Here is a 20000-nt window from a genome sequence, read left to right as displayed (position 1 = left end):
TACCAAAACCAAATAGATCACATTGTCATAAATAAAGAGACAAAGAGGACTCTTAGAAATGTAAGATGCTATAGAGGTCCAGATATTGGTAGTAATCCCCAGCTCCTCATTGTCACACTTATGAAGATTGAACATTTTTAATGATTTGTAATCATTGAATTTTTTTTCTTCTTTACAGGTTGCTGATGAAATGGAGTGTTCGACTGTAACCTGTAACAGGTGGGTCAAGTTGCTCTGTGGCCACAAGAATTGCGGACTCACGTTTCCAAAGAGTCTCTTGCAATTTCTGAACTTACCAACTGCCAGGTTTGCAAGGACTTGATAGACACTGACTTCCATGCCACTGACGTCTTCATGGATGTGCATGTGTAGAGTCGGAAGGCAATTCGTCACTGGGTTAGAGGCTTCCAGAAGAGCTCTCAACAAGGTACTCCTTATCTTCCTTCCATTGAACTTAAGGACCTCCTCTTTTCCAAGGCCGAGGTGACCACTGTTTTTGGTCACTATTTACTGACGGTTCAACTCCCGCTGGTACCATTAGATCATGAGGATGATGAAGTTCGGGACACTCTGTAAGTAATGAACCAAGATGCTGAGAACATATCGACAAATTCTTCTGTAACATCAAGAGAGGGAGAGGACCCTGCTAATCTCGGAAGCCTCTGATGAGTCACCGGATGTACATCAGGTGAGTAGACTTCCCAATATGTCTTCAGCTCATTCCCCCATACCTGCATCTCAGGCCCCAGCATTTACTTACTTCTACCTTTGTTCATACGCCGGATAAAACTTTGTTTCCAGGTCAAGTGGAATGTATGGCATCCATTAAGGCTTCATGGAAAACTTACATACCAAACATGAAGTGCTCAAGTGTCCCTAGAGGCGAAGATAAAATCTTTGCAACAAGCCCCTAAATCTAAGGCTCCACCAGCTTTGAGCCTGCCTGACTGCTCAGTTAAGAACCCTTGGTGTTTTGCTGAGCATATGGCTTTAAGTGAAGGGTACCTCCACATCAAAGAAGGTATGGATTCTAAGACGGTCTTCGACTTGGAATTCTTCCCCTCGATTGACAGTTATCCTTACTGCTATGTAAGGCTCAACTCGGAAGCGTCAGTTAGGGATGATGCAATCTCTAAGGAAACTATCATCTTGGTTAAAGAGCTTAAAATGGGAAAATTTACCAATACTGTACCAAACTTCCTGTCTTCGGCAGGAAGCAGACCACCTTTGTTGCTCCCAAGGATACTGTCTTTCCCTTCGCCGCTAAAAAATGAAGGTAGACCGTTGCCAGCGCTAGAGGAGTGCAAACCTGTCTCCCTAGATCTTCCTCATGACTCAGACAGTTTGGAAGATGTCCAACACACTTTTACTGTTGGAAAACAAGATAAGGACATCGAAGGAAAGGCTGTCTAGAATTCCCAAATCCCTATTGAATGAAGAATTGGATGCTAAAGAAAGACTATCTGCATCTTTATCCTCTCAGTCCTATTTGGAGATGCTAACTGGGTACTATTCCAAATCTGATCTTTTCCCAGTTTTGGCAAAAACTCACCAGGCTACATTCTATAGAGATCTCCATGCTTTCTTCTTAGCCAGAAGAGCATGTAGAGAACATATCCTAGCTGCAGCACCTGTCAGGCATGAGCCTAAGAATCTGAGTGACTCTAACATCTGGGGGAAAGATCACTTCCCCAAGATAATGCTTAAGGAAGTCATGGACAGAGCAAGAATAAGAGCCTTATGCAAAAGTGGGGTATGTCCTCTAAAAGAAAATTTACCCCCAATGAAAGACCTCAACCTAAGGGTAAAAAACCTAGGATACCCTTTAAAGGAAGGAAATCCTTTCCTGTCACGACAGCCTCAGTTGCCACCATCCCCCAGACTGTATACACAGTTCTCCAGCCTTCAGCCATGTGTATGAGAGAGCCACCACAACCTTTCACCCTGCCAGGGCTAAATTGAAGAGCACTAGTCACAGAGGAAGGTCTGGAAGGGGCGGTCAGTCTAGAGGACGAGGAAGTAGAGGCAAGGCAGTTAAAGAAGCAGGTCCTTCACAGCAACAATGAGGAGCTACCGGTAGGGGGACGACTTTACCTTTTCACAGATCAATGGGAGTTTGACACCTGTACTCACAGCATAGTCTCAAAATGACTAGACTGGAAATGGAGACAAAAACCACCCCTAGTTCACGAGGTTCTTCCAATCCACAACCCCATTCTTGGAGGATTATGTACAAGATCTTCTCCGAATGGGCGGCTAATCTGTGTTCAGAAGAAAGATTTAAACACTCTTCGAACTATTCTGGACTTGTCCCCACTAAACAAATTCATTCTAAGCGACAAGTTCCAGATGCTGACTATCTCGCAAATACGGTCCCTACTATCCCAGGGGCCTACACCGTCTCCATAGATCTTACAGATGCCTATTGGCATCTTACGATAGGTCGGCGCTTCTCCCCCTACCTTGGTTTCAGATTGCCAAGAAAGGCCTATATATTTAGAGCTATGTCCTTCGGGCCTAGTATAGCTCCAAGGATTTTCGCGAAGCTAGTCGAGGCCATCGTCAAACAATTATGAAACAGAGGCCTCCAGGTGATGGTATACCTGGACGACTGGCTAGTCTGGGCTGCAACAAAGTTGGAATGTCTTCTGACAGCTCAAGAAGTCATGAAATTCCTACAGTGTCTGGGTTTTCAAATCAACCTTGAAAAATCCAGGCTGTCTCCGGCTCAGGAATTCCAGTACCTAGGACTTCACTGGAATCTGAAATCATGCGCCCTCTCTCTATCGCAAGGCAGGAGAAAGGAAATCACATACTCTTCCAGGTGTCTACTTTGCTCAAGAGTACTCACCAGACAGCAACAGGAAAGAGTATTGGGTTCACTGCAGTTCTCTGCCGTGACTAACCCAATCTAAAAGTAAGACTCAAAGATGCCAACAGAGTCTGGAGGAGAAAGGCATCAAAAGCTCAGAGAGATCTTCGCTACTAAACCCTGGTCTTACTGCGAAAGCAGCTCAAGCCATGGTCCATTGCCAAGAGTTTATTGACACACGTCCCTCTGCAGTATCCTCCTCCTTCCGTGACAATTCACACGGACACCTCGGAACAAGGTTATTGGGGACATTCCCCTTCCAGGAAATTAGAGGGTCCGTGGTCAGTCAAATTTCGGAAATTTCATATCAATATTCTGGACACTATGGCAGTGTTTCTGACTCTAAAGAGACTCAACCCGAAGATAAAATCACACATCAAATTCGTCATCGACAATAGGACAATAGTCCACTGTTTCAATAGACAGGGCTGCAGGTCTCCTCAGATCAACCATGTGATTCTAGCCATCCTCACTTTAGCAAAGCGGAGGAATTGGCATCTCTCAGCAGTTCACCTAGAAGGGGTTTGCAATGTGACGGCGGATCAAGATCCAAGCCTCTGGAAATGGAATGGTATCTGGATGCAAAATCATTCTGTTTCATCCTAGAGCAAGTCCCAGAGTTACAAATAGATATCTTTGCGATCAGCTTCAACATGAAGCTTCCCTGGTATATAGCAACAAACTTAGATCCGGAAACGACAGGAACGGAAGCGATGTCTCTGGATTGGAACCAGTGGTCTCACATCTATATATTTCCACAATTCAACCTCCTAATGAAATTCCTAAACAAGCTGGGGACTTTCAAGGGAACAGCGGCTCTAGTGGCTCCAAAATAGCCCAAGAGCAATTGGTATCCTCTTCTTCTGGAACCCAAACCTCTCCAGGTCCCTCTACCATCTCCAGTGCTGTCCTAGGATGTTCAACAGATGACTGTCTTTGCTTCCTCTTAGATAACGAAAATCATTTACCTCATGATTTTCTCGCCCTAGCCGCTCAAAGAAAGTTCGGAGTTGTGAAGGAGAGAATTGACTTCATAGAAGAATACAAGTCCAATACCACAAAACAACAATACTTGTCTTCCTGCAAAAAATTATTTGCTTTCTTGAAAAGTAATCAGCCCTCTTTTATTATTATGGACTTCTGTATTTCTTTCTTTATTTCCTTACATGATCAAGGTCTTGCCTCTACGGCTATTGCCTCATGTAAGTCGGCACTAACAAGACCCATTGCTTATGATTTTAATATTGAACTCAATAGCGAAGTGTTCGGTAAGATCCAGAAGGCTTGTGATAAATTGAAACCTAATGCTCCTCCCAAGGCTATCTCATGGATTTTGGATAAAGTCTTGCACTTCATCTCCTCGGTAGATAACACACTACTTCTCTGAGGGATCTCACTCAAAAGTCGATTTTTTTGCTTGCTATGGCTTCTGGTTCTAGAGTCAGCGAGATTGTGGCACTTACAAGGGATGATGGCCACATCAAATTCTCGCAGTCGGGGAGGTAAATCTTTACCTAGAATTTGTGATATGTTTACTTTTCAAGAATAACATTTTTGAAAGTTGAAAGTTTTTCTCCAATTGGATATGTTTAAACACATACTTAGAGATGACATGCACACAGTTTTGGTTATTGGCTAAGGTCATACTTAATACCAACCACATCACCATGCACATGACCATAGTGCGCAATTTTTTTCCTGGCATATGAACTATGCATTTGTATAAATGTGCTCATGGGTTAACCTTTTTTATGGTACTACCATAAATTATACATACGCTGTATTTGAGATATTTCCTACGCTAAATGTATTTCATAGGTTGCATTTTGTTAATGGTGCCTCCATAAATTTTTTATCTGTTATTTGCATTTTATCAACATATCGAATTTGTGATATGTTTGTTTATCAAGAATAACGTTTTTGAAAGTTGAAACTTCTTTCTCTAATTGGATATGTTTAAATACATGCACACAATTTTTGTTATTGGCTAAGGTCATGAAACTTGAACTCATGTAACTTCCAAATCGGGTTAACAAAACTCGTGCTAACAGGGAGCTAACTACTGCTTTTTGCTGGAGGTGAAGATCTACCTCGAGAGGAAGGGCATGGAATTTAAGGTCGTCCTTGCCCTCTCGACAACCCTCCCAAACATCCATCCTACGTAGGGGTGATGGTCCCTAACATGAAGTGGTGTTCTTTCCTCTGAACACCACTGCCCTCATCTAGCCTATGGACCAGGGGGTAATAAAGAACATCAAGGCCCACTACAGCCAACGTATGATGGCGCAACTCTAAGATGCCACCGACAACGACCCGACTTCAACGTGATGGACTACTGCAAGAAGTTCACGATAGAAGACTGTCTGTCTGTTGTTGAGGATTCCTTCCACAATTTCAAACCAGAGAGTAAATGCCTGCTTGAAATATATGTGGCCAGGGTGTATCAAGGACTTTGGCAGCTTCAGTCCTGACAAAGCTTTCAAACAGACTGTTTAGAAAATCATGACTTTGCCGAAGACAGTCAAAGTCAAAGGCATCAAGAAAGTTACTAGATGCCCATGTCCAGGAGCGGACTGTGGAGGACCTAGTTGAATTAGTCCATTCAGCGAGTGGGGAAGAGGAGGAGGAGGTCGATGAAGCATACAAGGAGGAGGAAGACATCCCACTAGAAAAGTTGGCGGAGATGTCAAGGATCTTGAAGGACTTGAATAAAGGATGTAGAGCATGGATCATTCCTCGGTGTGATCCCTGAAATTCATGTGTGCGATGGATGATGATTTCGCTGGATACAGAAGCATCTTGAACAAGATGAGGAAGTCGGCGAAGCAGCTTCACATCACAATGTTTTTCGCAGAAAACAGCCTCCACCACCTGCCTAACCCGAGCGTCGACCATCACCACCTCTTCCTCCAACAACGGAATCTCCTGCCCCTAAAACCTCTTCTCCGGAATCCACGATGCAGCCGAGTGATGATGATGGCGTAGACAATCGTGCTCCCCTTGGTAAGATATTTTTCTACGAATGCATTTTCATTTAAACGCTAACTTTTAAAAACTAAATTAAATGTAGAGTAACTTCCACATAATATTTTAATTTGTATTCTTTATTAATGCATGTACTGTATCCTGTACTATTCCATTCTAAATATCTTTATCTTTACAGCAGTGATGACTCGTCTGCTTAGACGTGTCGTGCCAGGCAATTACGTCCCGTCATCGTTCATTTCATACATTGTTAACTGCATGGCATATCCTTCATCCACCAAACCAACTGTGCCTTTTGGTGGAATATTTTTGGGTAAGTACTGTACAGTTAAGAGCACTGTATACAGTAGTTTTATATTTTTTCTAAATATACTGTACGTATATATGTAATAATGTTATGAAGAATATATTTTAAAGTACAGTACAGTATGTAAAGTGTATGATAATTTTGTACATACTGTACCATACTTTTATTTTTATTATTTACAAATGTACAATACTGTATATGAGATACCAAACAAGTCCGTACCTATCATACTTTTGAATTTTCTGTATATAAAAATACTGTACCTGTAAACAATTACTCGTCATCCCCCTCCCCTCCTACCCCTATTGAAGCAAGGGGCCTCAGTTAGATTTTGCCAGTCATCTCTATTTTGAGCTTCTTATTCAATACTTCTCCATTCATCATCTCCTACTTCGCGCTTCATAGTTCTCAGCCATGTAAGCCTGGGTCTTCCAATTCTTCTGGTGCCTTGTGGAGCCCAGTTGAACATTTGGTGAACTAATCTCTCATGAGGAATGCGAAGAGTGTGTCCAAACCATCTCCATCTACCCCTCATCATAATCTTGTCCACATATGGCACTCGGGTAATTTATCTTATAGTCTCATTTGTAATCCTGTCGTGACATTTAACTCGAAATATCCTTCTGAGGGCTTTTTTCTCAAATCTACTAAATCTATTGGAGATTGTTCCATTGTCATACCATGACTCATGTCCATAGAGTAGCACCGATCTTGCTAAACTGATATATAGTCTGATTTTTATCTGTAATTTCAGGCGATTTGATTTCCAAATTTTACTTGACCTAGCCATTGTCTGATTTGATTTTTTCAATCTTTCACGAAACACTAATTCTAAAGACCCTGTATTGGAGATCATAGTTCCTAAATACTTAAATGATTCTACCTCATTAATCCTTTCTCCTTCCAATGATATTTCCTCTTTCATTGCATACTCCGTTCTCGCCATCTCTGTCTTTCTTTTATTTATCTTCAGCCCAACCTCGTGTGATATTTCATGCATTCTGGTAAGCAAGCATTGCAAATCCTGTGGTGTTCAGCTAACTAGGACAGCATCATCAGCATACTCTAGGTCTGCTAAATTCCTATCACCAATCCAGTCCAATCCTTCTCCACCATCTCTGACTGTTCTACACATTACAAAATCCATGAGGAGGATAAACAATATAGGTGACAACACATTCCCTTGGAGTACTCCGCTATTCATTGGAAATCATTTGATAAGAATCCATAAACATTAACTTTGCACTTTCTATGCTCATGAACAGTAATAATCAAATTTACATATTTAAGAGGAATTTCATAATAATGCAGCTCCTCTACAAAATTGGCCGGTGCACACTATCAAACGCTTTTTTATAGTCCACAAATGCCATCGAAAGGAGATTTCTATATTCTACGTATTGCTGTACATGTCTCAAAATGAAAATTTGCTCAGTGCAACTTCTACCTTTTCTAAATCCTGCTTATTCATCTCTTGGTTATAGATATCAGATTTCCTACAGTACTGCGCAAGAGACGACACATAAGAATTGCGTCATGCTTCAAGATTGCTACGTGGAACTTTGTACGAAAAAGGTTAGTGGTCGTTGTATAAAATATGTACTTAGTTAATATTAAATTGTATACATATTGTACAGAACACTATACAGCACAGTAATATAGTACTGTTTATTAAGTACGTACTGTACTCTAAAACAGTGGTTCTCAAACTGGGGGTCGCGACCCCCCTGGGGGTCGCCAAATGCTTTTGGGGGGGTCGCGAGATGATGTTAAGAAAATATAAATATAAGTAAGCGAAAAATAGTATTATGGTCAACTTTAGTTTTAAGGCTAAATCATAATAATTCTGCTAAAATATTTCAAATCAATAATAAACCAAATGTTTATATTTTAGTACAACATATATATATATATATATATATATATATATATATATATATATATATATATATATATATATATATATATATATACATATATACACCTTATATTTTGTCATTTACCGTAACTAGTTACGAATTGTTACGCACCTTTAAGAATAACACTGAAAAGAGAGCCGGGTGGGACAATAGTAACACCATGGGCCTTTGCAAAAACTAAACTAAATACTACACACTAGTGATTCCCCCACTGCTGCGCTGGGACTAAGTTTCTATGCAGTAGTGTCATTGATTTTAAGCTAGCATTATTAGTTTTGGAAGGTATGATTTATCAAACATAAACGTCTTTTTTTTGCTATTTTTGACAGTTCTGAGCAAGGGTGTATATCCGTCAGTCCGCGTGATTCTCATACGAGTAGGATATTCCCTCGCTAATAGCATACTAGTTTTGCCGTAACTTACTCATATTTTGTCATTTTATTTTTCCCCTTTAAGCAAACGAGTCTGTTAACTATAAAAAACGAAGCAAAATTATTAAAGCTGATGGACTTTCATGTATGGGTAAATGAATACATAATATTTAAATAAAACAAACTAAACATATAAAGAAATACAATAGTAATTATGAAATAATAAACGAATAAATTTAAGATATACAAAAGGGAAAATAAGTAAATAGCTGAATAGTTAAATAGATAAATAAATGAATTAACACATTTATAGATAAATGCAAACAAAAATTAATGAAAAAATAAGTAATTAAATGAATATATAAAATGTAAAATATTAATGGATAAGTAAATAAACTGATTGATTGATAAATAGATTAGTTAATGAATAAATAAATCAACTGATGAAATCAGTAACTGATTAGTTGATAAGCAAATAAAAAAAAACAATAAATATAATATATTTATATATCTAGCCACTGATAGTGTTAAACTATTATTCATAATTTTTTTCCACGCATTACATTTTATTATACAATGTACTTGCAATAGTTCCAATATTTTACCTACATTTCCTAGAAACATCGTACAAAACCGAGATGTCACCTCCCCATCTCACTGTCAATTTACACTCGTACACGTTCAGTACCTGTCCGTTTTCCAGTCCTGAGCTCCGTTGGCGCACAGTGAATGAGCGTGACCAGTTGCCAGATGCTTAATAACAATGCATCACCAATTTACAGTAAAATTTTGACTTTTGCTTGATACTCAGGGTCTCAGATTACGTGATGCTTAAAACTAAATGTCAGTATACATACTTTCAAATTTATCTGGTATTTAAATAACAATTAATTGATATTTTATCTATCTGATTATCAATATGGCATTTACTATCAGCAGTCCAAGACGGCACATGAGTCGAGTTAGTCAACGGTGAGTCTTTCCTCAGTCACAGCTGCCTCGTGTGTGTTTAGGGACAATTTTTGATAGCAAGCTATATACATATTAAGCAACATGGAGCGATGGATAATTCGTAGGACTGCAAACAAGGAAGGAACATCAGATACTAACAACAGTGTCTCAGAAACAACTGATGAGATTCCTTCCGAACTACCATCTACCAGTTCTACTTCAAATATAGATAAAAGGCAAGACAAACGTAAGGGTAAGACCTCCCAGTATGACCAATCATCCAAACCCAAACTTCGGAAATATCAAGCAGAATTTATAAAATTCGGATTCACTAGTTTTACCATTGATAAGATGCAGTACCCCCAATGTGTTATGTGCTCAGAAGTACTTGCAAATGAAAGCTTAAAGCCTGTGAAAATGAAAAGGTATTTGCAAAGCAAGCATCCTTCTCATGCTGATAAACCAATAGAATTTTTCCGTCGAAAGGAGGGAGAGTTGCAGGGTCAAAAACAAGTGCTAGCTCAGAAAACCACCACCTCTGCCAAAGCTCAGATGGCATCATTTGAGGTAGCATACCTAATTGCACAGTCCAAGCAGCCACATACCATTGGGGAAACCCTCATGAAACCTGGTGCAGTGACTATGAGTCGGATTATGCATGGTAATAAGATGGCCCGTGAGCTGGAAACAGTCCCGCTGTCTAACGACACCATTACTCGACGAATTAATGACATTTCAAATGATATTAAGTGTCAGCTGATTGAGAGGGTTAAGGGAAAGAAGTATGCTTTGCAGCTAGATGAGTCGACAGACATATCAAATTCTGCACAATTACTTGCATTCATTAGATACAGTTTTGGTGGAAAACTTCAAGAAGACATGCTTTTTTGCACTGTACTAGAGGGGACCTGTACAGGTAGTGACATTTTCACAAAGCTAGACACCAAAATACAAAAGGAGGGCTTGTCTTGGGACCAGTGTGTTGGTGTGTGCACAGACGGTGCTGGGGCAATGTTGGGTAAGAGGAAAGGACTTAAAGCAAAAGTTTTACAAGTGGCACCTCACATAAATTTTACACATTGTATTATTCACAGGGAAGCTCTTGCTAGCAAAGCACTCAATCCAGAGTTAAGCAGTGTTCTTCAAACTGCGATTAAAATAGTAAATTACATCAAAACACGTCCCATAAATGCCAGGCTGTTCTCCACACTCTGCAATGAGATGGGCTCGGAGCATGAAGCACTGTTGTTCCACACAGAAGTCAGGTGGCTGTCCCGAGGCAAAGTTCTCAGCCGCTTGTACGAACTACGAGATGAGGTGCGCCTGTTCCTGATCAAATCTGAGTCCCAACTTGCTGACTATCTGACTGACCCTGACTGGTTAGCAAGTCTAGCATATTTGTCTTGTATATTCAAAAGACTTAATCTGCTGAATTTATCACTACAAGGCCCAAACACGAACATCTTGATTCTTTCTGACAAAATTGATGCATTTACAAGGAAGCTGGAACGATGGGCTGTGAGAGTTGATGGGGGCAGTGTTGAAATGTTTCCTGAGGTGGAAGAATTTATGGCGGAGAATGAATTAAGCGTCGATAACGTGAAGGTAATGATCACGACTCACCTACAAGGTCTTGTGGACCACTTCAAGAAATACTTCCCAAAAGAGACAACCCCACAACAATATGACTGGATACGGCAACCATTCACTGCTACAGGGGATCACTTATCATTCGACATGGAGGATGAGCTGCTGGAGCTCTCCAGTGATCGGACTTTACAGGCATCGTTTGGCTCAACCACACTGGATGAGTTCTGGATTTCAATTGCAAGGGAATATCCACGATTATCCATGGCAGCAATGGATGTATTACTTCCTTTTGGATCAACCTATTTATGTGAAAAGACTTTTTCGGCACTGACTTATATAAAAAACAAATACCGATCAAGACTCAGGGTGGAGGATGATCTCCGAGTTGCCATCTCTGGTATCAAACCCAGGATGGAGTTACTGTGCTAAAAAAAGCAGGCCCATGTATCTCACTAATTGATGTTAGTTATTCATGATAAACTTAGGCCTGTGTAAATACTGTTTTCACTGTGGAATAGGGATATAATTAACTAATCACTGCTAGTGGAGCCCCATAGTTGGGCCTAAATATTGATCATTGTCATTAAACTTCCATGAATATTGTACTTTTATTTTAACAGTTACTAAATAAGTAATTATTTCACAAGAAATTCATACAGTTCTTCTAAAGCCAAAAAAAAAAAGAAAAAAAAAATATTATCTCAGACATAATTTCCAAAATTTTCCAAAATATTGATTTTGAAACCAAAAGGGTATGAAATAGCTTTGAGTCTACTGGATGTTTGTGTGGGTATACTGTCTCATATGAGAATTATAGATCATTAGCTGATTTTAGGTTTCAGCAAATTTGTAATATCAGCACCCAAGTCAAACGCTATAATTATTTTGTTAATCATTTTGAGCCAAGCCTGAATATCTAAATTTTGGTATAAAGATACCAGTAATTTTTTCTTTATTGTGCTAAAGTTTACAAACACTGACATAATTTATGCTATCTGCAGTAGCTTTCTTCAACAAAGGTATAATTCTAATTTCATACTTATTTTTTTCTCTTGAAGCAGTTAGCAAAGTGTGAGTGCCTGTACGGATTTAACATTAATTCTATAAATTTAAATAGACTGTATTGCTTTGCCTATTTTGTCTTTAAAGATTGTGATTTTTTCTACAAGTAATAAATTAGTTAACTCTATAATGCGTATATTTTTTGCATTTATCTTATCATGTTTGTTGTTATTATGTTCTTATGATTCGGGGCATAGGCATGTACTGTGTGTGTGTGTGTCAGAAGCACTTCGGGGAAAGGCGAGGGTCACATGCCTCTAGCAATATCGTTTGGGGGGTCGCGGGCTGAAAAGTTTGAGAACCACTGCTCTAAAATACAGTAACGTCTCTCAACACAGTAATGTCTCACAACATGAAATTAATTTGTTCTTGAGTGGCTTTCGTTTCGTGAAAATTTTGTGTTATGAGTCACATTTTACATGTAAATTGCCCAATTAGTTCCAAACTTTACAAAAAACACCACAACAAATTTATAATAAAGCTACATTATAACCACAATGAAATACTGTACAGCCAAATACATTTGAACTATTCAATATACCTAAAATAACTGTTAATACCTGTAAATTAAGTAGTTATTTTACCATAATGCAATAATAAATGGAAAATTATACAATGCATACAGTAAGATACTATACATATACAAAATATACAGTACCATATGTACTGTACTATTATAGTTACCCTTACTATAGATACATTTTCTATTTCTTCAAATTTTTTAATGGGTGACTATTTTATTCTTGGCCTGGCTGACAAATCTCTTTTCTTATCATGAAACATTTTTCGCAATGTGGGTCAGATAAATCTTTGCATCTCGGTTTGCAGCGTGAAAATTTTGTAAGCAGATTCTTTCATGAAAAGAGATATGACTATATATAAATGTAGGCTATGTGTGTGGCGAGGTGCCAAATACAGTAGTCGAATCGTCCAAACAAAAACAGCGAACTCTTACAGTACAGTTAACCTGTACTGTAGTGATATTACTGTACCTATATTGTAGTAATATACACTACATTATCTATTACATGATAGGAACAACAGTGTTTTGTTGTTATAAGTGTATGATAACTACTGGGTAAACCTATAGTTCCGGTCAGGTCAACGACTACTGAAGTGTTACTTATTGTACTGTATCCTTACCGTGTCCAGTGCATAGTGAACACGGGTGCACATGTACGTACACTTACTGATATGTCTACATTTCATTAAAAACTACTGATTCTGTGGTAGAAACCATGTAAAAACAACATTAGGCAGTACTTAGTGGGTTAATCATTGGCATGTAGACAATGGGCTACGAGTTGTTAGGTTAGGAGTTATCCCACCCTAGGGAAGCAAGTATTCGTGAATTTGTGCTTGGTACCTGTTACCTAACCCTCGCAAAGAGTGGGGGCTGACTGTAGATACTGCGATGAGAGTTTCTCTCTCACGCCACTATATTTCCATAGACAAATTGCCCTAAATTGTGATTCCTGGCCTCTGCCAGATGGTTTATCAGTCAAAGGAGCACTAAAGTTAATTAGCAAGATAAGAAGCATTACTGTGGGAGAAATCAGTGTGTAATCTTTTCTTTGCAAAGGTATAACAAATTTCAGAACCTAATTGGTTCGTGCATTTAGGGAAGAGAAGCATTATACAATAACGTGCATCATTCATTACTAAGCATGAAGGTTGACCATTAGTAGTCAAAGAAGAGGATAATGCATCTGAGTTCCTAACCTGGTCTTATATCTAAGATTTTGATTCAATTTGGTAAAAATTTCATTTCCTATATGCCAAGGTCTTCAATATAGAATATTTTGAAATTACATAAGTCATCTCTTTGCCTCAAACAAAGGAAGGTAAATAGAAAAAATTAAAGCTTATAAGGAAGAATTAAAATTCTAAATTGCACTGATTAATAAAAAAATATATAGTCAACCACTGGTGAAACATCATTGGTAAAAACATTATTTGAATAGGTTAGCCCAAATTTTAATGTACAATAGGGTGATAGTTTGTTCAAAACCGCTAATATATTTTAACAAAACAATATTAGAGGAGCAAGAAAAACCAATTTAATAAAGTGGAAAACTGTTCAATAAAAGCAATAAACAGCGATTTAAGCTCATCTATCTCCTTTCTAACATCTGACTGCTCACTCTGCTTGAATAGTAATCTCTACTTCACTAGAAACACCCACAAGCCTAAACTAAGAAGAAGTTTCCCCTGAATTACTTCCAACTTTTCACATATGTTTTTTATCTATCACGAACCCCAATAGATATTAACCTAAAATATTCCACCATGAATTTCTCAGGATAACTGGAACACTCCGAACACCTACATGTTGACCCCTTCATATGATACAAAGTGAATTATGGTCCTTACCCTCAAACAAAAGCCTATTAACTGTACAACTGACACATAGGCATATTTTAAAATCAGAGGAAGACATACCTTGCTAATCTTGCTACAACAATACCCTTCTAACAAAAATATCTAATATCCTTATCCCCTTCACCGAGATCCTAAATTAAGTCAAGCTGAAGAAGCCAGGCTTCTAGTAGTAGGGGCGACAACAATAATATTATGATCTTGGTGTGCCCACCCAATCAGGTGTTAGTATTCCTCACAATAAATGACATTATGGGGCAGGTAGCCACCAGGAAGGAGAGGAAGAGAGATCTTTTCACTTTTTTATGTTTAGAAATCGGGAAGCAGAAGCTTCAATAATGATAGCAGGATGAATACCAAGTAAGAGTCATTGAAATGACATTACCTTAGAGAGTGAATTGATGACAGAAGAGACACATCTGTAAAAGAGATCAAAGGTGGAACATGTCGTGAGCTTTTGCATCCTAGGTTACCTGGTAGTTCTTGGGCTTCTTCCCCATTTATATCAACGGGCAATCTGTTTCCTGGTAAGCTCACCTGGCTATAAATACCCTGTTGATTTAAAAACAATTTAACATGAAATTAAAAGTTTTCAGTTTGTGCATCAATTGTGAAATTTATCCTATTTTCATGGCTAAATTATCTAGAAATCTATACAGTATTTGATTTCACCTTTAACTGCTAGCAGTCTTTATAGTAAGAACAGGAGTAAATGATAATATGTGTATAAGAACTTTTCTAGATACGAGTAAATATGAAGATAATTGAACAACCCAGATTCTATACATAAAGTACGAATAACAGGTATGAAATAATCTGTCCTTTTAAAATCATTCTTTAAAACAAAAACCACTGTATATTTTACTTTATGCAGAAAATCTATATTGTTGAAATATCTTTACACATTATTCAACTTCAGGTGAATAAAATATAGGAAGGGCATTAACATAAGTACTAAATGTGTATGTAAATAGTGTACTATATTGATTTAATAAAATGCAAATTTATTCTACATCATGGAAGTAAGTGAATGCATTTAAATCTATATAAATATCATATTTATGGACATACACATACAATTATCATGTTTAAAAAGGAAAGCACATACTGTCTAAACCTGCCTTTTCCTATTAGTAATGTTCAAAAACATTATCCCAAAGAAAATTACTAAAATTGTGAGCTCCATACAGTATTTGTATAAATTGATGTCTAATCTTAAGGTGATATTGACACTTTTCCTCGTCATATATTAAGGGAAAATAAGCAATTGCTATTGACAGTATGCTATATTCAGTCCCTTACATAGCTTAAGGTACTACTATTTGCCTTCTTAGAACAATGATTTCTTGCTACTTTTGAAGAATGAGTTGACCAAAGTGTAGTGCATTAAAACATAGTTACAGTATGTTGACATAAATTTATAATTACAGTAACTTTCCTGAAAATATAAAAGGTTAAATGATATACAGTATATAGATACATATCAAACTACAAAAAAATTCAAATAAATGTAAACATTATTTAAAAAGTTTAGTATTTGGGGGCAACAATTTACAAGATTTCTTCAACAGGCAATACCCCCACTTTAGTTATCCATTTGAGCCCTGGTGTATTGATACATGAAATTCTTATTAGGCAAAAAGAATTAAGCTTTAATAATAAAATGTACAAGTGTATATGTACCAAATGTACCTTGAATATTATTAAGGATGAATCTCAAAATACTAGTAAGTTAAAATTAACATCTAAAATTTCATAATGTTATATTTCTACATATAGCCTATTTACAAGTGATCTTCAATTATATGGTTGATTCTATGGCTTGACTCCTCTCTAAAAAAAGGGAGAGGCTACATACAGTATATTCAGCTAAAGAACAGCTGATGCAACCATCACTGTAATAATTATTTTGATAAGCATTCACTTATAATGTTGACCCAACTATACAAAGTGGTGTTTAGATACTGTTTGACTATATATTGGGGAACTGGGAATTTAGCAGGCTTTAAAACCACTCAGATATCTCCCTCAGAAATTGATTGAGGAAAAATGTTGAACATTTTTAATTTTTTTTTTTTATTTCAATACTTTTTTATTTCTATACCTGGAATTTGTGCTATTCATTCTCTCAATGAAAGGCTTGGTTGTGATAAGAAATAAAAATACATTGTAGTTTGGTGGGAATATTAGGATTAAGTAAGCAATACAATTCCCCAACTACGTCATCTTAATTACTCATTCTTCTGAGGTGAAAATATTGTGTAGAAGAGTCAGAAGCACTGTGACTGGAAAAGTGGATGGGAACCTATGTGAAATAATTTGTTTCATCTTAAAAATTAGACTTATATCAATTAAGCTTGAATTATTATTATTACAAGCTAAGCTACAGCCCTTGTTGGAAAATCAGGATGCTATATGCCCATGGGCTCCAACAGGGAAAAATAGCCCAGTGAGGAAAGGAAATGAGGATATGAATAAACTATATGAGAAGAAATGAACAATGCAAATAAAATTTTTAAAGAAATGCAACATTAAAACAGATCTTTCATATATAAACTATAAAAAGAGACTTATGTCAGCCTGTTCAACATTAAACATTTGCTGCATATTTGAACTGTTGAAGTTCTACCAATTCAACTACCCAATTAGGAAGATCATTCCACGACTTGGTCACCGCTGGAATAAAACTTCTAGAATACTGTGTAGTATTGAGCCTCATAATGGAGAAGGCCTGACTATTAGAATTAACTGCATACCTAGTATTACGAGAAGGATGGTACTCTTCAGGAAGATCTTCATGTAAAGGATGGTCAGAATTACGAAAAATCTTATGCAACATGACTAATGAACTAATTGAACGACGGTGCCAGAAATTAACATCAAAATGAGGAATAAGAAATTTAATAGCTCGTAAGTTTCTGGCAAACAACTGAAGATGAGAATCAGCAGGTGAAGACCAGACATGAGAACAATACTCAAAACAAGGTAGAATGAAGGAATTAAAACACTTCTTCAGATTAAATTGATCACCGAAAATCTTACAAGACTTTCTCAATAAGTCAATTTTTTGTGCAATTGAAGAAGACACAGACCTAATGTGTTTCTCAAAAGTAGATTTACTGTTGAAAATCACACCTAAAATTTTCAGAGACATATAGAGGTAAAGAAAGATTATCAATGCTGAGTTCCGGAAGTTGAGGAGCAACTGTTCTTGACCTAAACCTGTACTTACAATCATACTTTTGAGTTTTGTTAGGAAACAACTTCATGCCCCATATTTTGCACCATGCACTAATTTTAGCTAGTTCTCTAATAAGGTATTCAGCAACACCAGATCTACATTCAGGAGATGGAATTGCTGCAAAGAGAGTAGCATCATCTGCTTATGCAACGAGTTTGTTTTCTCGGCCAAACCATGTCATTTCACATTCCTATACTCACTTTTGTGCCTATCAACAACAACTCTTTGCAATCTATTACTTAAAAATTCAATAATGATGCTAACAAGAGACCTACCCATTCCGGCTGTTTGAGTTTGAAAAAAAGGACCTCATGATTAACACTGTCAAAGGCAGCCCTAGAAACAAGGCCAATCATATGAACTTCCTGACTACAATCAAGAGATTTCTGTACAGCATTGGTGATTGCTAGGAGGCCATCACATGTCCCAAGACCTTCACAAAAGTCAAATTGCAAGCTAAGGAGCAGGTGATTACCTTCAGAAAATCTATTTAGACATTTTGCCAAAAGACGTTCAAAAATTTTAGATGATATGGGAGTTATGGAATTTGGGTGGTAATCAGTTGGACTTGAGCTACCACAAACACATTTATATAGTAGAGTAAAATTACCAATTCTCCAACAAGTGCTAAAAGCTCCTCAGTTTGCACAAAATAACAAACTTGTGGCTATAAACTGAAAAATACTTTAATTTTCTACTATTTCTACTCTTTAATTTTAATTTCTACAACTGAAAATTTCACTGAAAATTGTTTTCCAGTAAAGTTCCAAGCTCCCCTATTGAATTATGCGCACTATTTATCAAATATAAACTTGAATTCTCTCTAATGATGTTTAGCAATAACTGAAACATCATGCTGTGTTGCCGAGTTTGAAAATTTTCACGAAGGATATTTTTTTTTTTTAAATCCTAAGTGGTAGCTAATCTCCATCATCCTGTTTGTGAGCATCTACATCAAGATTCCTCATAAAACTTAACATAGCACTTATCCTGAAAGTGTTCTTGTCGGTTTACAATGCCCAAAACAGCTTTTTAAAACAAGCCGCCTCAAATATTCTGACCTCATTTTAGTAAAATATTAATTCTCTAAGTCTAACTAGACAAAGAGACTTCTTGTCACTGGCCCTTATAAAAAATGAGGAAACCTCTTTGCTTTAAAAGTGTTTCTAGCTCAGATACTTGGAAAAAAAGTTAAATCAATGGCACCAACTCACTGGTGCTAAGGCCAAAATAAAAAGGATTTTAATTTGTTAAATACTTGGAGGTTACTTTATCAAAGGGTTCAAAGTAATACATAAAAATGCTGCATAAGTAAGTTTTCAAGCAGGTGTTTTTGCAATAGTGCATGACCTAAAGCATCTTTAATTTCACTGTTATCATGTAAGTTCACTTCAACACATTGAAATGCTGAATTCAACATAAATATATAACTTTTAATTGACAGAACAGTTAAACTTTTTAATATCTAGAACATCTCACACACTTGATAATGTTTTACTTTCTGATATCTTCCTACATTTACCCCCCAAAACTAAGTTTGCCATTCATTCTGAATTACACTATTTTCCAGAGATCTTCTGGCTATTGTAATGAACATTCTAAATGATTCTAAAAAAAAAAAAAAAAAAAAAAAAAAAAAAAAAAAAAAAAAAAACATTTACCTTTGAGGATATAGTGGAGAGTTACCTTGCAGTTTCGTTAGGGTTACACTTATCCATCGCAGTCCAACTTCATTCCGCATTATTTACACCATGCTCTAATTTTTGCTAAAGCTCTATTAACCCTCTGGTGATGTGAGGCCGCGATTGTCATGTCATTCAACATTTCTTTCACGGAAATATGAACTAAATATCGATGCGTTATCAAAGGAGAAAGGAATTTGTACCTTAGTGAGAAAAGGATTCCAACAGCACATGTGTACGACTGGTCAATCAATCTCTCAGTACCTAGCAAGTATTCTCCTTTATTACAAGTGTCAGGAACTGATAGAATATACTTTTTTAAGGTGTAGTGAAGGTGATCAGGAAGTGCTCTTGCATTTTATATTCATAAAAGGTGATTTATACAATATTTCCATGTTAAATAAATTCCTCTAAAATGGTAATTATATTTTTTATGAATATTTAAAAAAAATCTATATTACATTTTCCACATATTTTTCATGTTATGAAACGAAGATATTCTGCTAATGTCATGGAAAAGTTTAATCGTTCCTCGACATAGAACAATAAACAAGAAGTTCATGTGTCGTTGTTTGGTGGTTCCGAGGTGCAAGGTAAATGTTTCTCTATGTGTGTAAATTTTGCTCCCTTCTAAAAATTAT

General features: G+C 36.9%; 1 protein-coding gene across 4 annotated transcripts in view; it reads right to left on the bottom strand.

Annotated features, from left to right (window-relative positions):
- The window catches only part of LOC137621476 (nuclear factor of activated T-cells 5-like), a 426226-nt gene that overhangs the window by 175601 nt on the left and 230625 nt on the right, over positions 1–20000 (bottom strand). For all 4 annotated transcript variants that reach the window (XM_068351807.1, XM_068351808.1, XM_068351806.1 and 1 more), the window contains one exon: positions 14822–14988. In XM_068351807.1, coding sequence (XP_068207908.1) covers positions 14822–14988 — 167 coding nt within the window. The remainder of the gene's footprint in view (positions 1–14821; positions 14989–20000) is intronic.

The sequence above is a fragment of the Palaemon carinicauda genome, chromosome 28, assembly GCF_036898095.1.
Source record: "Palaemon carinicauda isolate YSFRI2023 chromosome 28, ASM3689809v2, whole genome shotgun sequence".
NCBI lineage: Eukaryota > Metazoa > Arthropoda > Malacostraca > Decapoda > Palaemonidae > Palaemon > Palaemon carinicauda.
Note: the sequence above shows the minus strand (reverse complement) of the source record. Positions and strands in the feature narration are given on the sequence as shown.